This window comes from Bubalus bubalis, chromosome 7 (genome assembly GCF_019923935.1).
Source record: "Bubalus bubalis isolate 160015118507 breed Murrah chromosome 7, NDDB_SH_1, whole genome shotgun sequence".
Taxonomy (NCBI): domain Eukaryota; kingdom Metazoa; phylum Chordata; class Mammalia; order Artiodactyla; family Bovidae; genus Bubalus; species Bubalus bubalis.
In genome coordinates, this window is record NC_059163.1 from 27,138,198 (window position 1) to 27,165,280 (window position 27,083).

A 27,083-nucleotide genomic window follows, 5' to 3' on the forward strand; every position below is an offset into this window, starting at 1 on the left:
TTGCCATTTCCTTCTCCAGGGGATCTTCCTGACCCAGGGATTGAACCCAGGTCTCCTGCACTGAAGGCAGATTCTTTATATCTGAGCTATCGGGAACTGAGGTATGTACACGTTCAGGCATTTGCCTGGATGGTAGGTGGGGAGGACTCTAGTTATGTCACATTTCTACTGGTAATCCTTTCTCCATAAGGGCAAATGGGCAGCTCCGGATTCTTGACGATAGCAATACTTTGCCCACAGCTCACTCGTTCTCAATGACACTGAGACCAATGAAAAAGAAGACAAAATCTTAGTTCACTATGAACATGGAATACCAGTAATAAAAGTGACTGTGGTAACTGTGATGATAGTGGCAGAAACTGGGAGCTGACTCTTGGAAAGGTCTACTGGGCTTGATTTATTTTAAGCAGCCAGGAGAGATCTAGAATTTGGACACACAGTGTTTGGATCTATCCTTTTATTTTTCTCCACTGCCCACTGACTTTAAAAACCTAAGATCATACCCAAACTTCTATTAGCATGTCCACTATGAACGCACAATTAAATAACTCAAATAAATAAAGGGTAGCTAAAGAATACAGATAGTAAAAAGATAGCACCTCAGTGATTTCTTAGCATAATGCTAATCTTTCAAATGTGGGTAAAATCCCATTTAGTGGGAAGGTTTGGCATCTTACATAAAAATATAACATGCATTATATATTTCTTGAATATAAAAATTCAAGCGACTGTATCCTTACTGATATTAATATAACACAAATAAAATTATAATGAACATTTTAACACAAAATGCAGTTCATTTATAGTTAACATATTGAAATAATTGATATTCAAATTCTAACTATTATAGCACAGACATATGAATGGAGTTTACGTATATACATATGCTTCAAAGTAGAATTTGTTTTGGGGTTAATACTTTTTATTCTAATGCACAGTATTTATGACTAATTTCAGTTGTTTTTACTAAGAAATCAGGAGATAAACTTAAATTTCTGACTCTTGGATCAGTCAGAAAATAACTAAAAGTTATTCTTCTGTAAATTCAGTAAGAAGCTATTCTAAAATTGTTGCTATTCTAAAATTGTTGCTTATCTATTTCTCTAAATGAAATCTCAGATAGCAATCTTGTCTCCTAATTAAAGGAAAATATTATAACCCTCTTTTTAATTCCTATTTTAACTAGAAGAGCCACATCATTATTTTTAATGGTTTTTTCTGTATTTTGTACCTTAAAAAAATGTTAGTAATACTACTTTCTGTAAAATACAAAACAACATTAAAAGTATCCAGTTACTACTGGCATTCAGATTTTGAATATATACCTTTATGATGAAGTAACAGTCATGAAACAAAATGTTCAGAAGAACTGTCAGTAACCATTTAAAAATCAGATTTATGATCCTCTTTAAAAATTTGTTAAAGTGATGCTGGTTCACATCAAAGTGCTCCTAGTGAGGAGAAATGATGTACTGTATTGAAAAAATAAGGCCTCATCAGGGGTCTTCTTAACTTGGCTCTGAACAACCTTAAAAGCCAAAAGATCTGCACCTTATGTTGTTCTCAAGGTTACCTACCATGGGATGCCTTGTAAAAACATCTTTTGGTATTATTGATAATAAAAGCACCTTGAACTGGATTCTAGATGGCCATGTATTATAAGCAAAGATACTCCTTTGAAGCCAAACTGCTGAAGTGTCCACTTTCGACTACTAGAGCTTAATGTAGCTGATCTAAAATCATTTCCTTAGTCCTACAGAATTTTCTTGATCTCTTAACATTTTAAAATAGTGACCTGGCACTAGTTTAGGTCTAAAAATGTTCATCGTTCGGTCATGTCTGACTCTTTGTGACCCCGTGAACTGTAGTCCGCCAGGCTCCTCTGTCCATGGAATTTTCTGGGCAGGAATACTGGAGTGGGTTGCCATTTCCTTCTCCAGGGGATCTTCCCAAACCAGGGATTGAACCCAGGTCTCCTTCAATGTGGGTAGATTCTTCACCTCTGAGCCAGCAGGGAAGCCCATATAGCTTAGGCCTATAAAAACATAACTCTCACAAGTTACTCCAAAACATGATAACTAGCACAAAATTTTTGCGTTATCTTTTTAAAAAAGCCTTTGGATAATAACTCTAATGCATCAGGCTGCAGAGGACCCAAAGGGCACTCTAAATGATGGAATGATGGACATTATTTAATGATGGTAAATGAGAATTATTTTCTTAAAAGCCAGTATCAATTTTACCAATTTTAAGTAGAACATAACATGAAATTATTTCATTAAATATAGTCTTGTTCTATGCTCTCCTGACAGCAGTCCCAACAGAAAGCTTCCAGTCTTTTTGCTGTTTCTTGACTGATGAGACATTCATCCTTTAATTCCCTGATTGTCTTCCTCAATGATTTTTGGAAACGTTTTTCTCGGTCTAGAACATTCTGCAGACTTTTCTTGGTATCCTCTAGCTCGCTGATCACATGATCTAATTTATGCTTAAGTTTCTTTGGGCTGTCCATCACACTGTAGCTATGTTCCTAAAAACATAAACACTAAGTTATTAAACCAGACAGACAAGCAGTTAGATAAAAAAATTATAACTAGGCCTCAGTTATTTCTCCGAATACTATGCTTAGAGAACATTTTTAAGTTGGTGATACTAAGAGTTGTTCAAAGATCACAGGGAGAGGACAGGGATGTTTCAGGTGCCTAGAGTCCCCATCTTTGTTTGTCTAAGGTCTGGCATACACAAGGAGGGCAGAATCCTAGGGGTGGAAGGCACTTCTCACCTGGAGGTAGGTATCTGCTTATGAACAAACAGCATGACACTCACATGACCATAACAGTTTTGGTCCCTAAGTGTGGGCTGCTAAGTTTAAGTTTTACCTACCCAAAAAACTTACATTTTTAACCTTTTAATGGAATTGCTTTATTTGATGAATATTTCACTTTATAAGGGATGACAGGAAAGCACTGAAGCAGGTCCTCAGGCTGGGTGTTATGGATTTAGAGAGGACTCTGGTCTTGGATTTATAAAGAGATAATTTAAGCGCTCAGTACTTATTTTGGTTATGGTATGTTTGTTGGGTATACTTTTTTCATTCAAAAACACCACTGACATAATTTTGAAAAGCTGTTACTTAAAATTAGTGAAAATGACTTTGCTTTCAGCCAAGATGAAATAAGAAACTGGATTGACAAAAGAAACCCAGGACTTCCCTGGTGGTAAAAGGCTATCTGCCTGCTAAGGCAGAAGACTAGGAAGACTTCACATGCTGTGGAGCAACTAAGCCCGTGTGTCACAACCACCAAGCCTGCACTCTAGGGCCTGCAAGCCGCAACTGCTGAGTCTGAATGCTGCAACTACCGACGCCCAAGTGCCCTAGAGCCCGTGTTCTGCGACAAGAGAGACGCCACCAGTGAGGCCAGTGCACTGCGATCAAGAGCAGCCCCTGCTCACTGCAGCTAGAGAAAGCCCATGAGTGGCAACGAGAAGATGTAGCAGGACCTCAACACGCGGCCAGAAGGTATAAAAAAGTTTTGCACATAAGGACATCAGGCAAGGAAGCCAGAGACTGAGATGGGAAACAAAGAGATGATCCTTATGACTGCCCAACTTACTGCCTTGAGAGAGTTCTAGGCGTCAGTGCAAGGAGAGGAAACCCAGGCAGAGCTGGTTAGTCAGAGTTGAGGAGGTAGTGCAAAGTACTTGGGGAGACCAAGGTGGCTACAGTTTACAGAACAAAGTATCAATAGGAGAGAGGAGAACCTGGAGATCTTCAGAAGCTCCCTGTCAAGTATTGCCCTGAGTAAGATCAGAGTATGTGTGCAGGGAACTGCTCAAGGCTGAGGAAAGAGTGGCCAGCAAAGATCAGGAGTACCCTGAGCTCACAGATTTTACTCCCACCAGCCAGACCAGATTCATGGAAAAGGTCAGTTTTCATTCCAATCCCAAAGAAAGGCAATGCCAAAGAATGCTCAAACTACAGCACAATTGCACTCATCTCACACGCTAGTAAAGTAATGCTCAAAATTCTCCAAGCCAGGCTTCAGCAATATGTGAACCGTGAACTTCCTGATGTTCAAGCTGGTTTTAGAAAAGGCAGAGGAACCAGAGATCAAACTGCCAACATCCGCTGGATGATGGAAAAAGCAAGAGAGTTCCAGAAAAACATCTATTTCTGCTTTATTGACTATGCCAAAGCCTTTGACTGTGTGGATCACAATAAACTGTGGAAAATTCTGAAAGAGATGGGAATACCAGACCACCTGATCTGCCTCTTGAGAAATTTGTATGCAGGTCAGGAAGCAACAGTTAGAACTGGACATGGAACAACAGACTGGTTCCAAATAGGAAAAGGAGTATGTCAAGGCTGTATATTGTCACCCTGTTTATTTAACTTATATGCAGAGTACATTATGAGAAACGCTGGACTGGGAGAAACACAAGTTGGAATCAAGATTGCCGGGAGAAATATCAATAACCTCAGATATGCAGATGACACCACCCTTATGGCAGAAAGCGAAGAGGAACTCAAAAGCCCCTTGATGAAAGTGAAAGTGGAGAGTGAAAAAGTTGGCTTAAAATTAAAAGACGCTTACTCCTTGGAAGGAAAGTTATGACCAACCTAGATAGCATATTCAAGAGCAGAGACATTACTTTGCCAACAAAGGTTCGTCTAGTCAAGGCTATGGTTTTTCCTGTGGTCATGTATGGATGTGAGAGTTGGACTGCGAAGAAGGCTGAGCGGTGAAGAATTGATGCTTTTGAACTGTGGTGTTGGAGAAGACTCTTGAGAGTCCCTTGGACTGCAAGGAGATCCAACCAGTCCATTCTGAAGGAGATCAGCCCTGGGATTTCTTTGGAGGGAATGATGCTGAAGCTGAAACTCCAGTACTTCGGCCACCTCATGCGAAGAGTTGACTCATTGGAAAAGACTCTGATGCTGGGAGGGGTTGGGGGCAGGAGGAGAAAGGGACGACAGAAGTTGAGATGGCTGGATGGCATCACCGACTCGATGGACATGAGTCTCAGTGAACTCCGGGAGTTGGTGATGGACAGGGAGGCCTGGCGTGCTGCGATTCATGGCGTTGCAGAGTCGGACACGACTGAGCGACTGATCTGATCTCTGAGCAGAGAACACAGAAGAGTCTTGCCTCAGTGGTGGAGAACAAATAGCCTGAGACTGAGCACTGTTCTGGTCCTGGCTAAAAAAAGCAAAACCTGAAAGGACCAAATTGTTTCCAAATAACTAACCCTCATAACAAAGCTCAAGCATATAGGACACAAAAATATCCAGCATCCAGTGAAGTAAAATCCATAGTAAGTGGCACACAAAATCTTACCAGGCATGTAAAACAGCAGAAAATATGAGCCATAATAACAGAGAAACCAATCCATAGAAACCAACCCAGAACTAGCAAATGTTAGAATCATTAGACAAGGAAATTAATGAAATTATTTAATCTGTATCATATATGTTAGAAAGTTAAGCAGAGACATGAAAGACATAAAAAAGAATATAATAGAACACCTGGACTTAAAAATTACTATGTGTGAGGTGAAAAATATATTAAAGAGAACTAATGGCAGATTAGAAATTTCAGAAGATTGGTGAAGGTGAAGCTACAGCAATAGGAACTATCCAGAATGGACTACAGAGAGAAAAGAGAGTATTTAAAACACACAAAAATGAACAGCATGAGTGAGAGGTGGCACAACTTCTGACAGCCCAATATACGCATAATTAGACTCTCCAAAGGAAAAGGAAGACACGTTGAGGAAGAAAGAACTATTTGAAGAAATCATGACTGAAATTTTTCCTAGTTTGATAAAAACTATAAACTCACAGATAAAGAAACAATAAATCCCAAGCATAAGAAACATGAACAAAGCTAAACTATGGTATAATCAAATTATTTAAAACCATTAGCAAAGCAAACCACTCCAGTGTTCTTGCCTGGAGAATACCAGGGACAGGGGAGCCTGGTGGGCTGCTGTCTATGGAGTAGCACAGAGTTGGACATGACTTGAAGTGACTTAGCAGCAGCAGCAGCAAAGAAAAATTTTTAGCAAAGGAAAAAGATAAGAATGATAGTAGATTTTTCATTAGCAAGCATGCATATGAGAATATAGTGGAGCAACATCTTAAAAAAACTAAAAACAACAAACTCCCAAACTGTCAACCCAGAATTTGTCAATATCTTTCAAAAATGAAGACTAAATAATGATTGTTCAGATTTTTCCAGACTCAATAATGACTATTTAGCAGACTAAGTAATGATTTTATAAAAGCTGAAAGAATTTATCACCAGCATAGCTGCACTCTAAGGAGTATTAAAGTTAAGTCCTTCAGACAGAATGATACCAGATGGAAATATGGATTTACACGAAGGAATGAAAAGCCCTGCAGTGGCAACTACATGGGTAGCATATACCTTTTTTTCTTATTATTTGAATCTTTTTAAAAGATAATTTACTGCTTAAACAAAAATAATATCAATGTAATGTGTGGTTCATAGCATATGTACAGTGAAATGTATGACAGCTGTAGCAAAAAGGCTGGAGAAGAGAAATAAAAGTATACTATGGTAAGATATGTATACTGTACACTAAGTGGAATAATATTACTTATCATGTAGCCTGTGCTAAGTTAAACATGGATGTTATAGACCCAAAAGCAACTAACAGTTATGGTGAATGAATTAAAAAAAAGGAGATAAGATGGAATTATAAAAAAAATTAATTAATTGAAAAGAAGACAAAAAAAGAAGAAAATGAGAACAAAGACTAAAATGGAATAGGAAATAAGTATGATGACAGATTTAAACCAAACCATATCCCATTAGATAATTTGATATAAAGTAATATGATAATCATATTATTATTGTTTAAATAATCCAAATAAAAGGCAGAAATTATATATAGAAAAGATTAGTGATTATAAATAACCAAGTTATATTAAAAAAATCAAGACCCTAAAGTACATGCCGCCAAGAAAAAACACACCTTAAAACAAAAAGACATAAATAGGTTGAAACTAAAGGTTTCAACTAGGATAACACTAATAACAGATAACTACGGTGGGTATATTACTATCAGACAAAGTAGATTTCAGAGCAAAGAATATTACCAGGGATAAAGAAGGCCATTTCTTAATAATAAAGGGGTTACTTTATCAAGACATAAGAATTTTCTTTTCCAATGGTTTTGAATAATTTGATTATGATGTAGCCTAGTTTAGTTTTCTTCATGTTTCTTGTGCTTGGGATTGCTGAGCTTTTTATCTGTGGGTTTATAGTTTTTAGCAAACCTGGAAAAATTATGGCATGATTTCTTCAAATATTCCTTTCTATTTCAACTTTTCTTCCTTTTCCTTTGGGGAGTCTAATTACATGTATATTGGGCTGTCTGAAGTTGTGCCACTTCTCACTGATGCTCTGTTCATGTTTTTCATTTTTTAAACATTTCCTTTTCTCTCTGTAGTCCATTCTGGATAGTTCCCATTGCTATATCTTTACCTTAACTAATCTTTCTTCTGAAATATCTAACATGCCATTCATTTCAGTTCAGTCACTCAGTTGTGTCCGACTCTCTGCGACCCCATGGACTGCAGCATGCCAGGCCTCCCTGTCCATCGCCATCTCCCAAAGATTACTCAAATTCATGTCCATTGAGTCGGTGATGCCATCCAACCATCTCATCCTCTGTTGTCCCCTTGTCCTTCTGCCTTCAAACATGCCATTAATTCTCTCCAATATATTTTTCAACTCACACATTGTAAGTTTTTTCTAATTCTTAGTTTTGCTTATATGAAATGATAGATCTTCATTTAAACTTAACTGTGATGATCACTTCACGATGAATGTAAATTAAATCATTACTGTACACTTTAAACTTATACAGTGATGTATGTCGACTATATCTCACTAAAACTGAAAGAATAAAATAGAAAGGTACTTCCTCAGTCTGATAAAGGGCAATTATGAAAAATCCACAGTTAACATCATATGAATATCTTCAATGGTGAAAGACTGATGCTTTCCTCCTAAAATCAGGAGCAAAGCATAAAGATCAGTTCTCAGTACTTCTACTCAGCATACCCTTGGAGGTTCAAGGTGAATAATAGGTTCAAGGCAATAAAGCAGGAAAAAGAAATGAAAGGTATTACATTGGAAAAGAAGAATTAAAACTGTTTTTAATGACAGACATCATGATTATCTTTGTAGAAAACCTGACAGCCTTTACAAAAAAGCTTTGATAATTAACATGTGAGTTTAGCAAGTTTGACAGATACAAGATTCATATACAAAGGTCAATTTATTTCCATATACTAACAGTAATTAAAACAATGCCATTTATAATAGCATCCAAACATACAAAATACTTAGGGATAAACCTGACCAAAAAAATGAAAGACTGTACACTGAAAATGACAAAACCCTGCTAAGAAAATTTAAAAGTTTAAATATATGAAGTGATGGGCTGGAAGACTTAAAATAGTATTATTAAGATGTCAATTCTTCCCAAATGGATCTGTAGATTCAACAGAATACCAGTCAAAACTCCAGCAGGAATTTTGTAGAAATTTATGAAAGTGATTCTAAAATTCATATAAAAATGCAAAGGACCAAGACTATCCAAAACAACTTTGAAAAAGAAAGTTGGAAGATTTAACACTGATAAACACTACCTGATTTTAAGCATTATTATAAAACTATAGTAATTAAGATAGTAAAACAGATCTGGATTCCAGGCCTGATTCTAACATGAAAAAGCAATCAGATGAATAAATAAATGCAAGCTTCAATACTGTGTGTGTATGATAGTCCTTCAAGAAAACCTAAAGACATAACTATTTTTAAAATTAGATATTTCCACATAGAACCTACAATACCAATAACTAAAGGGAGGAATTATTTATTGTATTTTATTGGTTGACATTATTTTGCTAACAAAGGTCCATCTAGTCAAAGCTATGGTTTTTCCAGTAGTCATGTATGGATATGAGAATTGAACCATAAAGAAAGCTAAGCACCGAAGAATTGATGCTTTAGAACTGTGGTGTTGGAGAAGACTCTTGAGAGTCCCTTGTACTGCAAGGAAATCAAACCAGTCAACCCTAAAGGAAATCAGTCCTGAATATTCACTGGAAGAACTGATGTTGAAGCTGAAGCTCCAACACTTTAGCCATCTGATGTGAAGAACTGACTCATTGGAAAAGACCCTGATGCTGGCAAAGACTGAAAGCAGGAGGAGAAGGGGACGACAGAGGATGAGACAGTTGGATGGCATCACTGACTCGATGGACATGAGTTTGAGCAAGCTCCAGGAGTTGGTGATGGACAGGTGTACTGGCGTGCTGCAGTCCATGGGGTCACAAAGAGTCAGACACAACTGAGCAACTGAACTAAACTGAACTGACTGATTGAAATATTTTTGTGAAAGCATTCTTTGAATTAAATACGTATATATAAATTATAATGGCCCTTGGAAGCAATACTACTTTTGGTTATTACACATATTAAAAAAAAATCTCAAAAACATGAACTCCTAGTTTTTCAGTAAGATTTTAAAAAGCTTAATCCTAACAGAGAGGGCATGTTCATCTTAAAAATATCAACTTTAGCCCAGTAATTTTACTTACAAAAATGAACTGGGACTGGAATTCTTCAACACACGAGGAAGTATCAACAAGCTTGTGATTGTGGTTTGTAACTGGAAGGGCTTTGAGGGTGAAGTTTTTCCTATAATGCAGCTTTTCTCTTTTCCCCTGTTAAGAATAGTTAATTGTTAATCAATCATTGTAGATATTTCTGTCCTTTTGTAAATTTTTAACCTTCTTAGCTTTTTGTAGTAAAATTATTATATATTTTTTTAGTGGAAATTGCTTTTAAAAGTCAGTAAAGTTTAAATTCACTGAGATTACTTTAAAGGAACTTCCCTAAAATAACTTTAAATTTTACCTGGAAACATGAATTTTCCTTAAAAAAAAAAAGAATGATAATGAGGGAAGATATATCCTACAAGGTATTAAAAATATCCTACAAGGTAACAATATTTAAGATAGCATACTATTCTCTTGGCTTCCCAGATGGTTCAGAGGTAAAGAATCTACCTGCCAAGCAGGAGGCACAGGCGATATGGGTTCTAGCCTTGGGTCAGAAGACTATTCTCTTAAGAAAAATATGAGTAGATCATGTAGATAAGAGCCTTCAGGATAAAAAATGACATTCTAAATAAGTGGAGAAAGGCTATAAGTCATGAAAAATGAACTAATTATGAAAAAGTTATATCCTTTATGTACAGTAAATCACAATGAATTTCTATATAATGAAAATTCATGTAAGAATGAAAACAATGAGGAAGTAGAAAAATACACGGGAAATATTTATAAAATCTTAAATCAGATAGCACAAGAGAAAATATAGGACTACTTAAAAAATGTATTTCACACAAAACAAACCAACACCATAATTAGAACTAAAGACAAAGAACAAAAAGTAACTGCTACATAGTTAAATGATTCATATCCTCAATATCTATTGTTGTTACAAAACAGCTTAGAAAAAGATAAAACTAGAAGACTTGAATAAGTTATTCAGGAAAGAAGAAGTAAAACTGTCTAATGAACACAGGAAATAATGCATAAATGCACTAATATTCAAAGATAAATTAAAACAATAAGATGTCATCTATGCCTATCAATTTCAGCAAAGGTTAAAAACACAACTTACACTGAGGATTAGGATGGACAGACATTTTAATGCATAACTATTAGTAGGGCAGCAGACTGATACAAACTTTACGATGGGCTTTTGGGAGGCTTGTATCAAAAGCAAAAGACTTAAAAATGTGTGTAATTTTTGGTCTAGCTATTTTATATCCAGGAAATTAGTTTGGGGAAATAAGGATATATACATAGATTCAACTACAATAATGTTCATTCTAATGCCTTTTAAAACAGTGAAAGATGATAATCTATATACAATGGAAAGGATTGATTACATAAAGTATTTATTGTCCATACACTGGTCAATCACTATATGGTCATTAAAAATGTACTGTAAAGATGATATCGCTAAATATGAGAAAGTATATAGAATCATAGGAACTCTTATAAGCTGATGGTGGGGGTATAAGTTGGTAAAACCACTTTGGAAAACTATGGTGATATCTACTCAAGCTGATCCTAGGATCCAGCAATTCCACTTCTAACAGAAATGTACATATACTCTGTATAAATGTGTACATTTAAGTGCATCAAAAGGCATGGACAAAAATGTTTATAGTTACACCATTCATAATAGCTCCAAAGTGAAAATCCAAATGTTCATCAACAGTAGAATAGAAATTATAGTTTATTTATACAATGTGCTGAAGAACTGATGTTTTTGAAATGTGGTGCTAGAGAAGCCTCTTGAGAGTCTCTTGGACTGGAAGGAGATCAAACTAGTCAATCCTAAAGGAAATCAACCCTGAATATTCATTGGAAGGATTGATGCTGAAGCTGAAGTTCCAAAACTTTGGCCACTTGATGTGAAGAGCTGACTCACTGGAAAAGACCCCGATGCTGGGAAAGATTGAGGGTAGGAGAAGAAAGGAGCAGCAAAAAATGAGATGACTGGATGGCATCACCAACTCAATGGACATGAGTTTGAGCAAACTCTGGGAAATGGTGAGGACAGGGAGGCCTGGTGCACTGAAGTTCATGAGGTCACATAAAGTTGGACATGATGACTTAGCACTGAACAACAACAAATACAATAGAATATTATAGTGCAAAGAAAATACATGGACTAGTACCACATGCTGCAATGTGGATGAAATACAAGAGCAAAATGTTGAGTGAAAGCAGCCACAGAACAGAGTATGTACTATATGACTCCATTTACAATAACTGACAGTGATAAAAGTCAGGATAGTGGTACTTTCAATGGTGTAAAGACTGGGAAAGGGCATGAGGGAAGCTTCTGGGGCATTGATAACTTTCTCCATCTTGGTCTGAGAGGAGTTACATGAGTGTATTCACTTTGTGAAAGTCCAATGGTCTATACACTTATGATGTGTGCATTTGTTTGATGCTTTTGAACTGTGGTGTTGGAGAAGACTCTTGAGAGTCCCTTGGACTGCAAGGAGATCCAACCAGTCCATTCTGAAGGAGATCAGCCCTGGGATTTCTTTGGAAGGAATGATGCTAAATCTGAAACTCCAGTACTTTGGCCACCTCATGCGAAGAGCTGACTCATTGGAAAAGACTCTGATACTGGGAGGGATTGGGGGCAGGAGGAGAAGGGGATGACAGAGGATGAGATGGCTGGATGGCATCACTGACTCGATGGACATGAGTCTGAGTGAACTCCAGGAGTTGGTGATGGACAGGGAGGCCTGCCGTGCTGCGATTCAAGGGGTCACAAAGAGTCGGACACGACTGAGCGACTGAACTGAACTGATGTTGACTTCAGTATAAAGTTTAGTTAAAAAAAAAAATTGATGTTCCATATACGTTTCTCTTAAAAATGTGATCCACTGAGCGGCAACACAATCATGCAGGGTACCTATTAGAAAATGCAGATCCTAGACTCCAAAGCAAACTTGCTGAATCAAATTTTTTGGGACAGGTGGTTAGGATTCTGCATTTTAAGCCAAGCTCCCTGGATAATATTTAGGTAGACTAAATTTGAAAGCCATTGTTAAAGAAAAATATTAAACATTATGGAAAATATTATAATAGTTAAGAGTGAACTTTGGAGCTAAAATACCTGGGTTTAAATCCAGCCTCTGCCATTTAACAGCAGTGTAACTTGGAGAATGTATTCCAGTTTCTGGGTCTAAATTTTCTCAAGTGGTCAAATGAGAATAAGATTATTTAACTCTTATGGTAGTTTAGGGGACTAAAAGAGTCAAAATATATGTAAAATGCTTAGATTAGTGCCTGGCATACAGTAAGCACTGTATGAATGTTAAAAAAAAGAGCAAAGCAAATAAAAAGGATATACAATATAATCATATTCTGTAAGAATTATAAATAGAGATGTATTTATATACAAACATACACATACAAATGACAGAAAAGATCCACATGGAGTGTTAACAGTGTTACTTCTGGATTCTGTGATTTCCTTGTTATTAGGAAATAACTTTTGGAAGTTAGTAATTTATTGCTTATTTGACTTATTATGTCCATATTTTTTAAGGTCCCCTTAACACTACAGATGACACCATGGTATAGGAAACAAATCCTTTAGAGTAAATTGCAGAAGATACTGTACATTTATTAACATGGAAGAAGCTGAGTCAGTTTCCACTTTATAACTCAAATACTGAGGTACAAACATCTGCAAATGTGACCAAGACCCCTATGGGAGTAGATCTTCTGAACTGCTTCCTGTTTCCAGCTGTCAGGAAGGATACACCTTTCAATAGATGTTCATTCCTATTGGTATGGGAACCACAGGGTCTCCCTGAATTTTCCACACTGGAATCAGTCAATCTCTAGAGTTTCTGAAAGTGAGTACGTGTTCAGGTATACAAAGTCAAGAGAGACACTGAGGGTGAAGGAGTTCATCCATGGCACTAAAATCATTGAGAAAAGCCACAGAATACAACTAGAGTTTCCTTAAACAATCCTTTTATCTTCTTGTTTTTGACCTCTTCTTTCCTTCTCATCTTTTGGTTTTCTACCTTCCAGTTCTACTCAGGCTTTAAGTGTGAATGTATGTGGCTCTCAAAGTATACTTTGTGTCTGTTGCGGCTCTGCTCTTGACTTTTGCTCCAGTGTGAGGCACACTGCCAGCTTGGAACTTCAGTTCAACTCTAACATTCCTCCAATTTTTAGACCCAAATCTTGAGCTATACTAACTCAAGTTTGCTTCACCAAACCTTAGTAAGGTACAGATATTAACATTTCTGAGGGGCTACTGGTAAAACACTCTTACTATTCTTTAGAAAAGCTTACACAGTTTACAAATCTAAAAAAACTTAAAGAATGGTTTTCAAATCAATAAGCAAATAGTAAAAAATGGTAGCAAGTGTGTGAAGGTTCTTAAATAGTCCATAAAAAGTGAGTAATGATGGTAAGCAGCATCTGATAAACAAACCTGTGAGTGAGATACGGAATCAAAAATAGAAGGTACGACTCCAGGTTTCAGTTTAATATTTGGAGTACTTCTGTCAAAATCTGTCTTCTTAAAGTGTCTTGAACACAACACATCTCCTTTTTTAGGCTCCCAAATGCCTGCAGCATTCACATCAAGTCTTTTCATTGCTAATACCCATTTTCTTTTGATGTTTTCATCTGTAGGGAATCTAGAAAAAAAATACATAAAGTATTGATGTTTAATTTAACACATATACTTGAATTAAAAGGCTGTGCCTAAATTGACTCTTTAACTGGTTTGTTATTACTCTTGAAACTGGAATATTTAGGAAACCACTGTGATTTATGGTTTTATAACTTTCAGTTTTAATACTCAGATTTTTGTACCAAACATGCTGCAGGAAAATAGCCCTCATTTAATTCTTTCTCATATTATAAAGAAGAAAAGCTTCCAAAGACATTTAATACCTTAGAGTAAAATTCACAACTGAAGGTTTTTCTTCATCTATAGATGATGAAGAATATCACTTGGGCCTTTTCCTATCTGATGAATTTATCCCAGATGAACAGAGACACTTGTAGTTCCAATCTTCTATCAACATCAAAAAGTTGTTTAGTACAACATTTAATACAAAACAAGGGTATAAATGCTTGGTGAATGAATGCAGAGAACACCTGTGGACTTTGGAATTTTGGAGATCAGAACCATTTTGAGATCTGGAGGTTAATAGCCATATCTTTCCAATTTTCCAAGCTGGTTCAAGTCTTTTTTGGAATAAAGTGGGGTACACATGTTCATTTTTTATTTCCTTATACTTAGCAAAGTAGCTGGGAGATCTTTCTTTGGCACATAGCACAGTGCCTGGCACAAAAGCAACAAAATAAAACTTAAGCAAATGAATAATTATTAAACTTTATTGCTCCTTCTTTCCTATGCTGTCAGAAGAATGACTAAAATACTAAATTAGGACCATCTTGATTTATCTGGGGAGGCCTTACAAATAGCTTTGAAAAGAAGAGAAGCGAAAAGCAAAGGAGAAAAGGAAAGATATAAGCATCTGAATGCAGAGTTCCAAAGAATAGCAAGGAAAGATAAGAAAGCCTTCCTCAGCAATCAATGCAAAGAAATAGAGGAAAACAACAGAATGGGAAAGGCTAGAGATCTCTTCAAGAAAATTAGAGATACCAAGGGAACATTTCATGCAAAGATGGGCTTGATAAAGAACAGAAATGGTATGGACCTAACAGAAGCAGAAGATATTAAGAAGAGGTGGCAAGAACACACAGAACTGTACAAAAAAGATCTTCATGACCAAGATAATCACAATGGTGTGATCACTGACCTAGAGCCAGACATCCTGGAATGTGAAGTCAAGTGGGCCTTAGAAAGCATCACTACGAACAAAGCTAGTGGAGGTGATGGAATTCCACTTGAGCTATTTCAAATCCTGAAAGATGATGCTGTGAAAGTGCTGCACTCAATATGCCAGCAAATTTGGAAAACTCAGCAGTGGCCACAGGACTGGAAAAGGTCCATTTTCATTCCAATCCCAAAGAAAGGCAATGCCAAAGAATGCTCAAACTACTGCACAATTGCACTCATCTCACATGCTAGTAAAGTAATGCTCAAAATTCTCCAAGCCAGGCTTCAGCAATACATGAACCATGAACTTCCAGATGTTCAAGCTGGTTTTAGAAAAGGCAGAGGAGGGGGCAGTCCTAAGATGGTGGAGGAATAGGATGGGGAGACCACTTTCTCCCCCACAAATTCATCAAAAGAACATTTAAACGCCGAGTAAATTCCACAAAACAACTTCTGAATCCTGGCAAAGGACATCAGGCACCCAGAAAAGCAGCCCATTGTCTTTGAAAGGAGGTAGGAAAAATATAAAAGACAAAAAAAAGAGACAAAAGAGGTAGGGATGGAGCTCCATCCTGGGAAGGGAGTCTTAAAAAGAGAGAAGTTTCCAAACACCAGGAAACACTCTCACTGCCGAGTCTGTGGCTTGCCTTGGAAGCACAGAGGGCAACATAATAGGGAGGAAAAATAAGTAAATAATTAAAACCCACAGATTACGAGCCCAACGGTAACTCCCCCAGTGGAGAAGCAGCCCAGACGCCTGCACCCGCCACTACCAAGCGGGGGCTGGGCAGGGAGGCGTGGGCTGCATTGCTTAGAGTAAGGAGCGGGTCTGAATGCCCTGAGGGTAATCAGAGCGAACTAATTTGGGCTAGCAAACCAGACTGGGATAGCTACCATGTGAAAAGCCCTAAGACACCACCAGGCCTGCGCACAGAACAAAACAGAACTAGCCGGCTGCAGACCATCCGCCTCCGGTGACAGGCAGCCAGAGCCAGAAGGGGGCAATCGCAGCCCCAGAGAGACATTATCTACCAAACTGCAAGCAGGCTTCTTTGCTAACTAAGATTTCTTGGGGTTCTGGACAGTCATCATCCGCCTGAGAAGGTGCGCCGGTTGTACACCAAGAAAACCGAGCAGCAGGGATGGGAGAGGCGATAAGTTGCAGTGACCGCGCTCGCCAAAGACCTCATCACCCGAGCTGCTCGGAGCTGGGAAGGCACAAAATGCAGGCCCAACTGAGTCTGTGCCTCTGAGAACTACCCGAGTACCTGAACCCGAGAGGCTTAGACCTGGGAGGTGCATGCAGCCCAGGGCCAGCCTCGGACGGTTCCGGGTGGAGAAACCTAGAGCCTGAGCTGTGTGGGCAGGGAGGGTGCACACTCTGTGAGCGGGGGCAGGCCCAGTGTGGCTGAGACACTGTGAGCACATGCCAGTGTTATTTGTTTGCAGTGTCCCTCCCCACAGCGTGACTGAACAAGTGAGCCTAAAAAAAGTGTCCACCACCGCCCTCCTTGTATCAGGACGGAAATCAGACACTGAAGAGACCAGCAAACAGAAGAAGCTAAAACCGAGGGAACTGCCTTGGAAGTGACAGTGCAATAGATTAAAATCCTGTAGTTAGTACTGACTACATAGGAAGGGGCCTATAGATCTTGAGAAATATAAGCCGGACCAAGGAACTATCCGAAAATGAACTGACCCCACACTGCCCACACCACCACCAAAGTCCTAGATATATTTTTTTACTATTTTTACTATCATTCTTTTCTCTTTTAACTTAAAAAAATTTTTAAGTCCTCTATTACTCCCTTAATTTTAATTTTTATAACCCACTATTAGTTTAAAAAAAAAGAATTTTATATATATATATATATATATATATATATATATATATATGAAGCAAACTTCATATATATATTTTTAATAATTTTTGTTTTGGACTTTTATTTTTTTTTCTTCTTCTTTTCTTTAATATTGTATTTTTGAAAATCCAACCTCTACTCTAGAATTTTAATCTTTGCTTTTCAGTATTTGTTATCAATTTTGTACCTTTAAGAACCCAATCTTCAGTACCCATTTTTACTTGGGAGCGAGATTACTGGCTTGACTGCTCTCTCCCCCTTTGGACTCTCCACCAGGTCGCCTCTGTCTCTTCCCTCCCCCTTCTCTTTTCTTCCCAACTCTCAGAATCTCTGTGTGTTCCAGAAGGTGGAGAACATTTAAGGAACTGATCACTGGCTGGATCTGTCTCTCTCCTTTTCATTCCCCCCTTTTATCCTCCTGGCCACCTCTGTCTCCTTCCTCCCTCTTCTTTTCTCTGTATAACTCCATGAATATCTCTGAGTGGTCCAGACTGTGGAGCACACATAAGGAAGTGATTACTGGCTAGCTTGCTCTCTTCTCTTTTGATTCCACCTCATCTCATTCGGGTCACCTCTAACTCCCTCCTCCTTCTCCATGTAACTCTGTGAACCTCTCTGGGTATCCCTCACTGTGGAGAAACTTTTCATCTTTAATCTAGATGTTTTACCAACAGTGCTGTATAGAAGAAGAAGTCCTGAGCCTACTGTAAAAATAAGACTAAAAACCAGAAGCAGGAGGCTTAAGTCCAAATCCTGAGAACATAGCGAACGCCTGACTCCAGGGAACATTAATCGATAGGAGCTCATCAAACGCCTCCATACCTACACTGAAACCAAGCACCACCCAAGGGCCAACAAGTTCCAGAGCAAGACATACCACACAAATTCTCCAGCAACACAGGAACACAGCCCTGAGCTTCAATATACAGGCTGCCCAAAATTACTCCAAAACCACTGACATCTCATAACTTGTTACTAGACACTTCATTGCACTCCAGAGAGAATTCCAACTCCACCCACCAGAACACTGACACAAACTTCCCTAACCAAGAAACCTTGACAAGCCACCGGTACAACCTCACCCACAGCAAGGAAACTCCATAATAAACAGAACTCTACAAACTGCCAGAATACAGAAAGGCCACCCCAAACTCAGCAATATAAACAAGATGAAGAGACAGAGGAATACCCAGCAGGTAAAGGAACAGGATAAATGCCCACCAAACCAAACAAAAGAGGAAGAGATAGGGAATCTACCTGATAAAGAATTCTGAATAATGATAGTGAAAATGATCCAAAATCTTGAAATAAAAATGGAATCACAGATAAATAGCCTGGAGACAAGGATTGAGAAAATGCAAGAAAGGTTTAACAAGGACCTAGAAGAAATAAAAAAGAGTCAATATATAATGAATAATGCAATAAATGAGATCAAAAACACTCTGGAGGCAACAAATAGTAGAATAACGGAGGCGGAAGATAGGATTAGTGAAGTAGAAGATAGAATGGTAGAAATAAATGAATCAGAGAGGAAAAAAGAAAAATGAATTAAAAGAAATGAGGACAATCTCAGAGACCTCCAGGACAATATTAAATGCTCCAACATTCGAATCATAGGAGTCCCAGAAGAAGACAAGAAGAAAGACCATGAGAAAATACTTGAGGAGATAATAGTTGAAAACTTCCCTAAAATGGGGAAGGAAATAATCACCCAAGTCCAAGAAACCCAGAGAGTCCCAAACAGGATAAACCCAAGGCGAAACACCCCAAGACACATATTAATCAAATTAACAAAGATGAAACACAAAGAACAAATATTAAAAGCAGCAAGGGAAAAACAACAAATAACACACAAGGGGATTCCCATAAGGATAATAGCTGATCTTTCAATAGAAACTCTTCAGGCCAGGAGGGAATGGCAAGACATACTTAAAGTGATGAAAGAAAATAACCTACAGCCCAGATTACTGTACCCAGCAAGGATCTCATTCAAATATGAAGGAGAAACCAAAAGTTTTACAGACAAGCAAAAGCTGAGAGAATTCAGCACCACTAAACCAGCTCTCCAACAAATGCTAAAGGATATTCTCTAGACAGGAAACACAAAAACGGTGTACAAATTCGAACCCAAAACAATAAAATAAATGGCAATGAGATCATACTTATCAATAATTACCTTAAACATAAATGGGTTGAATGCCCCAACCAAAAGACAAAGACTGGCTGAATGGATACAAAAACAAGACCCCTATATATGTTGTCTACATGAGACCCACCTCAAAACAGGGTACACATACAGACTGAAAGTGAAGGGCTGGAAAAAGATATTCCATGCAAATTAGATCAAAAGAAAGCAGGAGTAGCAATACTCATATCAGATAAAATAGACTTTAAAACAAAGGCTGTGAAAAGAGACAAAGAAGGACAGTACATAATGATCAAAGGATCAATCCAAGAAGAAGATATAACAACTATAAATATATATGCACCCAATATAGGAGCAACGCAATATGTAAGACAAATGTGAACAAGTATGAAAGGGGAAATTAACAATAACACAATAATAGTGGGAGACTTTAATACCCCACTCACACCTATGGATAGATCAACTAAACAGAAAATTAACAAGGAAACACAAACTTTAAATGATACAATAGACCAGTTAGACCTAATTGATATCTATAGGACATTTCGCCCCCAAACAATGAATTTCACCTTTTTCTCAAGCGCACACGGAACCTTTTCCAGGATAGATCACATCCTGGGCCATAAATCTAACCTTGGTAAATTCAAAAAAAATAGAAATCATTCCAAGCATCTTTTCTGACCACAATGCAGTAAGATTAGATCTCAATTACAGGAGAAAAACTATTAAAAATTCCAACATATGGAGGCTGAACAACACGCTGCTGAATAACCAACAAATCAAGAAGAAATCAAAAAAGAAATCAAAATATGCATAGAAACAAATGAAAATGAAAACACAACAACCCAAAACCTATGGGACACTGTAAAAGCAGTGCTAAGGGGAAAGTTCATAGCAATACAGGCATACCTCAAGAAACAAGAAAAAAGTCAAATAAATAACCTAACTCTACACCTAAAGCAACTAGAAAAGGAAGAAATGAAGAACCCCAGGGTTAGTAGAAGGAAAGAAATCTTAAAAATTAGGGCAGAAATAAATGCAAAAGAAACAAAGGAGACCATAGCAAAAATCAACAAAGCCAAAAGCTGGTTCTTTGAAAGGATAAATAAAATTGACAAACCATTAGCCAGACTCATCAAGAAACAAAGGGAGAAAATCAAATCAATAAAATTAGAAATGAAAATGGAGAGATCACAACAGACAACACACAAATACAAAGGATCATAAGAGACTACTATCAGCAATTATATGCCAATAAAATGGGCAACGTGGAAGAAATGGACAAATTCTTAGAAAAGTACAACTTTCCAAAACTGAACCAGGAAGAAATAGAAAATCTTAACAGACCCATCACAAGCATTGAAATTGAAACTGTAATCAGAAATCTTCCAGCAAACAAAAGCCCAGGTCCAGACGGCTTCACAGCTGAATTTTACCAAAAATTTAGAGAAGAGCTGACACCTATCCTACTCAAACTCTTCCAGAAAATTGCAGAGGAAGGTCAACTTCCAGACTCATTCTATGAGGCCACCATCACCCTAATACCGAAACCTGACAAAGATGCCACAAAAAAAGAAAACTACAGGCCAATATCACTAATGAACATAGATGCAAAAATCCTTAACAAAATTCTAGCAATCAGAATCCAACAACACATTAAAAAGATCATACACCATGACCAAGTGGGCTTTATCCCAGGGATGCAAGGATTCTTCAATATCCGCAAATCAATCAATGTAATACACCACATTAACAAATTGAAAAATAAAAGCCATATGATTATCTCAATAGATGCAGAGAAAGCCTTTGACAAAATTCAACATCCATTTATGATAAAAAACACTCCAGAAAGCAGGAATAGAAGGAACATACCTCAACATAATAAAAGCTATATACGACAAACCCACAGCAAACATTATCCTCAATGGTGAAAAATTGAAAGCATTTCCCCTTAAGTTAGGAACAAGACAAGGGTGCCTACTTTCACCACTACTATTCAACATAGTTTTGGAAGTTTTGGCCACAGCAATCAGAGCAGAAAAAGAAATAAAAGGAATCCAGATTGGAAAAGAAGAAGTAAAACTCTCACTGCAGATGATATGATCCTCTACATAGAAAACCCTAAAGACTCCACCAGAAAATTACTAGAGCTAATCAATGAATATAGTAAAGTTGCAGGATACAAAATTCACACACAGAAATCCCTTGCATTCCTATACACTAATAATGAGAAAATAGAAAGAGAAATTAAGGAAACAGTCCCATTCACCACTGCAACGAAATGAATAAAATACTTAGGAATATATCTACCTAAAGAAACTAAAGACCTACATATAGAAAACTATAAAACACTGGTGAAAGAAATCAAAGAGGACACTAATAGATGGAGAAATATACCATGTTCATGGATTGGAAGAATCAATATAGTGAAAATGAGTATACTACCCAAAGCAATCTATAGATTCAATGCAATCCCTATCAAGCTACCAATGGTATTTTTCACAGAGCTAGAACAAATAATTTCACAATTTGTATGGAAATACAAAAAAACCTCAAACAGCCAAAGCGATCTTGAGAAAGAAGAATGGAACTGGAGGAATCAACCTACCTGACTTCAGGCTCTACTACAAAGCCACAGTCATCAAGACAGTATCATAGTGGCACAAAGACAGAAATATAGATCAATGGAACAAAATAGAAAGCCCAGAGATAAACCCACGCACCTATGGACACCTTATCTTTGACAAAGGAGGCAAGAATATACAGTGGAGAAAAGACAATCTCTTTAAAAAGTGGTGCTGGGAACTGGTCAACTGCTTGTAAAAGAATGAAACTAGAACACTTTCTAACACCATACACAAAAATAAGCTCAAAATGGATTAAAGATCTAAACGTAAGACCAGAAACTATAAAACTCCTAGAGGAGAACATAGGCAAAACACTCTTGACATAAATCACAGCAGGATCCTCTATGACCCACCTCCCAGAATACTGGAAATAAAAGCAAAAATAAACAAATGGGATCTAATTTAAATTAAAAGCTTCTGCACAACAAAAGAAACTATAAGCAAGGCGAAAAGACAGCCTTCAGAATGGGAGAAAATAATAGCAAATGAAGCAACTGACAAACAACTAATCTCAAAAATATACAAGCAACTCCTGCAGCTCAATTCCAGAATAATAAACGACCCAATCAAAAAATGGGCCAAAGAACTAAACAGACATTTCTCCAAAGAAGACATACAGATGGCTAACAAACACATGAAAAGATGCTCAACATCACTCATTATCAGAGAAATGCAAATCAAAACCACAATGAGGTACCATTTCACGCCAGTCAGAATGGCTGCGATCCAAAAGTCTACAAGCAATAAATGCTGGAGAGGATGTGGAGAAAAGGGAACCCTTTTACACCGTTGGTGGGAATGCAAACTAGTACAGCCACTATAGAGAACAGTGTGGAGATTCCTTAAAAAACTGGAAATAGAACTGCCATACGACCCAGCAATCCCACTGCTGGGCATACACACCAAGGAAACCAGAACTGAAAGAGACACGTGTACCCCAATGTTCATTGCAGCACTGTTTATAATGGCCAGGACATGGAAGCAACCTAGATGTCCATCAGCAGATGAATGGATAAGAAAGCAGTGGTACATATACACAATGGGGTATTACTCAGCCATTAAAAAGAATACATTTGAGTCAGTTCTAATGAGGTGGATGAAACGAGCCTATTATCCAGAGTGAAGTAAGCCAGAAAGAAAAACACCAATACAGTATACCAACGCATATATATGGAATTTAGATAGATGGTAATGATAACCCTGTTTGCATGACAGCAAAAGAGCCACAGATGTATAGCATAGTCTTTTGGACTCTGTGGGAGAGGGTGAGGGTGGGATGATTTGGGCAAATGGCATTGAAACATGTATAAAAGAAACGAATCGCCAGTCCAGGTTCGATGCAGGATACAGCATGCTTGGGGCTGGTGCACTGGGATGACCCAGAGGGATGGTATGGGGAGGGAGGTGGGAGGGGGGTTCAGGATTGGGAACACATTTACACCCGTGGTGGATTCATGTTGATGTATGGCAAAACCAATACAATATTGTAAAGTAACTAGCCTCTAATTAAAATAAATACATTTAAATTAAAAAAAAAAGAAAAAAAAGAAATAAAATGTATATATGCAAAAAAAAAGAAAAGGCAGAGGAACCAGAGATCAAATTGCCAACATCTGCTGGATCATGGAAAAAGCAAGGGAGTTCAGAAAAACATCTATTTCTGCTTTACTGATTATGCCAAAGCCTTTGACTGTGTGGATCACAATAAACTGTGGAAAATTCTGAAAGAGATGGGAATACCAGAGCACCTGACCTGGCTCTTGAGAAACCTATATGCAGGTCAGGAAGCAACAGTTAGAACTGGACATGGAACAACAGACTGGTTCCAAATAGGAAAAGGAGCACGTCAAGGCTATATGTTGTCACCCTGCTTATTTAACTTATATGCAGAGTACATTATGAGAAACGCTGGGCTGGAAGAAGCACAAGCTGGAATCAAGACTGCCAGGAGAAATATCAATAACCTCAGATATGCAGATGACACCACCCTTATGGCAGAAAGCGAAGAGGAACTAAAAAGCCTCTTGATGAAAGATGAAAGAGGAGAGTGAAAAAGTTGGCTTAAAGCTCAACATTCAGAAAATGAAGATCATGGCATCTGGTCCCATCACTTCATGGGAAATAGATGGGGAAACAGTGTCAGACTTTATTTTTTTGGGCTCCAAAATCACTGCAGATGGTGATTGCAGCCATTAAATTAAAAGATGCTTACTTCTTGGAAGGAAAGTTATGACCAACCTAGATAGCATATTCAAAAGCAGAGACATTACTTTGCCAACAAAGGTCCGTCTAGTCAAGGCTATGGTTTTTCCAGTGGTCATGTAAGGATGTGAAAGTTGGACTGTGAAGAAAGCTGAGCGCCTAAGAATCGATGCTTCTGAACTGTGATGTTGGAGAAGACTCTTGAGAGTCCCTTGGACTTCAAGGAGATCCAACCAGTCCATTCTAAAGGAGATCAGTCCTGGGTGTTCATTGGAAGGACTGATGCTAAAGCTGAAACTCCAATACTTTGGCCACCTCATGTGAAGAGTTGACTCATTGGAAAAGACTCTGATGCTGGGAGGGATTGGTGGCAAGGAGGAGAAGGGGACTACAGAGGATGAGATGGCTGGATGGCATCACTGACTCGATGGACATGAATTTGAGTAAACTCCGGGAGGTGGGGGAGGCCTGGTGTGCTGCGGTTCATGGGGTCGCAAAGAGTCGGACATGACTGAGCGACTGAACTGAACTGAAGTGATTTATTTGCAGTACAGCTAAACTTGGTCTGAAGTTGTAGTAATTTATACCTTTTTCTCTGTAACATAAGCTTGATCTATTTTTAAACATCAACATAAACATAATCCTGATTTATTTCTAAAGGACAGAATATATTTGAGCAGAGATCCTTGATTTGGATTGTAAACTACATGTAAACAACACAATTTCTTTGAAGGTATGTTACAATGCAAAATAGTAATATTAGCAAAAAGGTTTGATGATATTTTTGTTAATCTGTGATACCTTTGCAGGTATCTTAAGCTTCTGAACTAATTATAAAAATGTAAAATTATTATTGTCACTTCAAATTCAATTAAAAAGGTTATTAAAAAAGGAGTTGAGAACTAAAGTTCAAAATCAAAGATCTAGGGGGTATAGCTCAGGGGTAAAGCAACTGGCTGCAAAATTGAAGATTTAAGTAGACCTGTCTTTTGCTTCTTTTAACAGTCAAAAAGTACTTGGCTTAACTACAGCAGACTCTTACACGTGAAATGTCAGTCCTTTTAACTTGGAATTTGGTAAACAGCGAGAGGCACATCCAACGGCCGAGCAACATTTCACCATGGTTTCAGCAACTCACACGAGAACTGAAAGAAAATTAAGGGGGCAAGCGTCAGTAACTTCAAAGCTAAGGGGTACATATTTACCTTTCCCAGTACGTTCCACGTAACATTACATGAGGTTAGAAAGCCAAAGGCAAATGTTTTCTTTCAAAACCCGCAGCTCTGCTCATAAAATTTTCTAGGGGTTTGACTCTTTAACAAGGCAGGTCATATTCAGCTAGGCCTTATGTCAGTTTCAGGGGCGGGGTACATTTCTTTCCCACTGCTTCTTACAGGCATGTGTTCCCTCTGTCACCAGATCCTGGCACACTGATGTCTCCTAGAATGCTCATTCTGAGCTCGCAGCTCAAGCGTTTCTTCCTCAGGGAAACCTTTCTTGACACCCGATTAAGTCCGATTCCCTCTAGTACTAGCTCTCTTGGAACACACACTTCCCCTTCCTAGCACTTCTCCAAGCTGTAAACCTACATTTATTTCAGGGTGTCTGTGGACTTTCTCCTTCACCAGTCTGAGTTCCCAGAACCGTTTTTGGTCACTTTCCTTCCCATGGCGTAGCTGGTGACTGGCACATAGTAAATGTTAATACACTACTGAAGGAATGAAGAGGAAGTAATGAAGAAAGGGACAAAAAGGCATTCGGGTCGCTGACGAGCGCCTGGCTACTCGGCCGTCGCCGCGCGCGCGCTAGGATTCGCTCCCAGCCGGGAGGCCAGGCAAGAGCTCCGCCCCTTTCTCGAGGCTACCGCAGCTCCAGGGAGAGGGAGGGGTCGCCCTGTCACAGGTGTCGCTGCGGCCGGAGAGCGGCCCTTCCAGGGGCCACCGGACGTCTCCGCGCCGCTGCGGTCCTCCTCGCCCCGAACCGCGCCCAGGCTGTGGGCGGGTAGCGATGGGGGGAAAGGGGGAGACAACCTAAGAATTATTACCGTTAGCGGTGAAGGAAGCGACTAACGACGACAACGGAGACTGCGCCTCCTTTCGCTTCCGCCCCGTGGTCCCGGGCGCCGGAAATCCGGCTGCCCCGGGTCACGTGCCCTGCCGCCATCTTGGCTTCGGAGGCTGCTGCAGCCAGGACGGGGTTGGCTAGAGCGGCGCTGCTTCCCTGAGCGTAGCTTTTGGCCTGGGGGAAGGGGTCGTGGAGTTTGAGGGGAGGTGGAGGCGATGGCTTTCTCGGCGCTGGAAGATGGCGCCCGCGGGCAAGCCCAAAGGCGGCGGGGCTGCGAGCATTATGACAGGGGATGTCTCCTGAAGGTGACGATTTCACTGGGTTCTTAAGAGCTTCCGCCGGGCTGGGGATGGAGTGGCCCCGGAGGTGAAGCTTGGGCTTAAGTTTGTTGTAGGGCTAAGCTATTGTCAGGATAACTTTACCTGTGACTGGCTTCTTGCCGTAAAGAGCGTGTTTTGTCAAGGCGAGCACGGCCCCACCTTTGTGTTGTAGTTTGCAAGCAAAGTTCTTGCTTGGCAAAAACCTGGCCTTGCCTATCGGGGTTCATTTATTTAGTCTTTTGGGGCTGGAAGTAGACAGAGGTAGCCCCGGGCCTGTGCTGGCTTTTCCCAGGATCACTTTCAGGTGTGTGATGAAATAATAGAAGGCGGGTAAGCGAGTGGAGATTCGGAATACACTTAAATCTCAAATAAGTTTTATAGCTTGCCAGCTTCATTTTAGCGTGAGT

At 38.8% G+C, this 27,083-nt stretch overlaps 2 protein-coding genes across 6 annotated transcripts in view; one reads left to right on the plus strand and one right to left on the minus strand.

Moving 5' to 3' along the window:
- On the minus strand, positions 1–26,474 carry THAP6 (THAP domain containing 6). Of its 4 annotated transcripts, none has more exons than XM_006059650.3 (5): positions 26,337–26,474; positions 25,335–25,437; positions 14,094–14,301; positions 9,641–9,766; positions 1–2,530 (listed from the first exon to the last, which is right to left on the minus strand). In XM_006059650.3, exons 2-5 carry the CDS (start codon positions 25,412–25,414, stop codon positions 2,279–2,281), a joined length of 666 nt encoding a protein of 221 aa, XP_006059712.1. In that variant the 5' UTR covers positions 25,415–25,437; positions 26,337–26,474; the 3' UTR covers positions 1–2,278. The 4 variants fall into 4 exon arrangements, with proteins under 4 accessions (XP_006059712.1, XP_044801717.1, XP_006059713.1 ...); XM_044945782.1 differs by having other exon boundaries at positions 25,959–26,347; XM_006059651.3 differs by lacking the exon at positions 26,337–26,474 and adding an exon at positions 25,882–26,183.
- Positions 26,369–27,083, plus strand: part of RCHY1 (ring finger and CHY zinc finger domain containing 1) — a 53,516-nt gene continuing 52,801 nt past the window's right edge. For both annotated transcript variants that reach the window (XM_025289895.3, XM_006059653.3), the window contains exon 1: positions 26,369–26,661. In XM_025289895.3, coding sequence (XP_025145680.2) covers positions 26,572–26,661 — 90 coding nt within the window. In that variant the 5' untranslated portion in view covers positions 26,369–26,571. The remainder of the gene's footprint in view (positions 26,662–27,083) is intronic.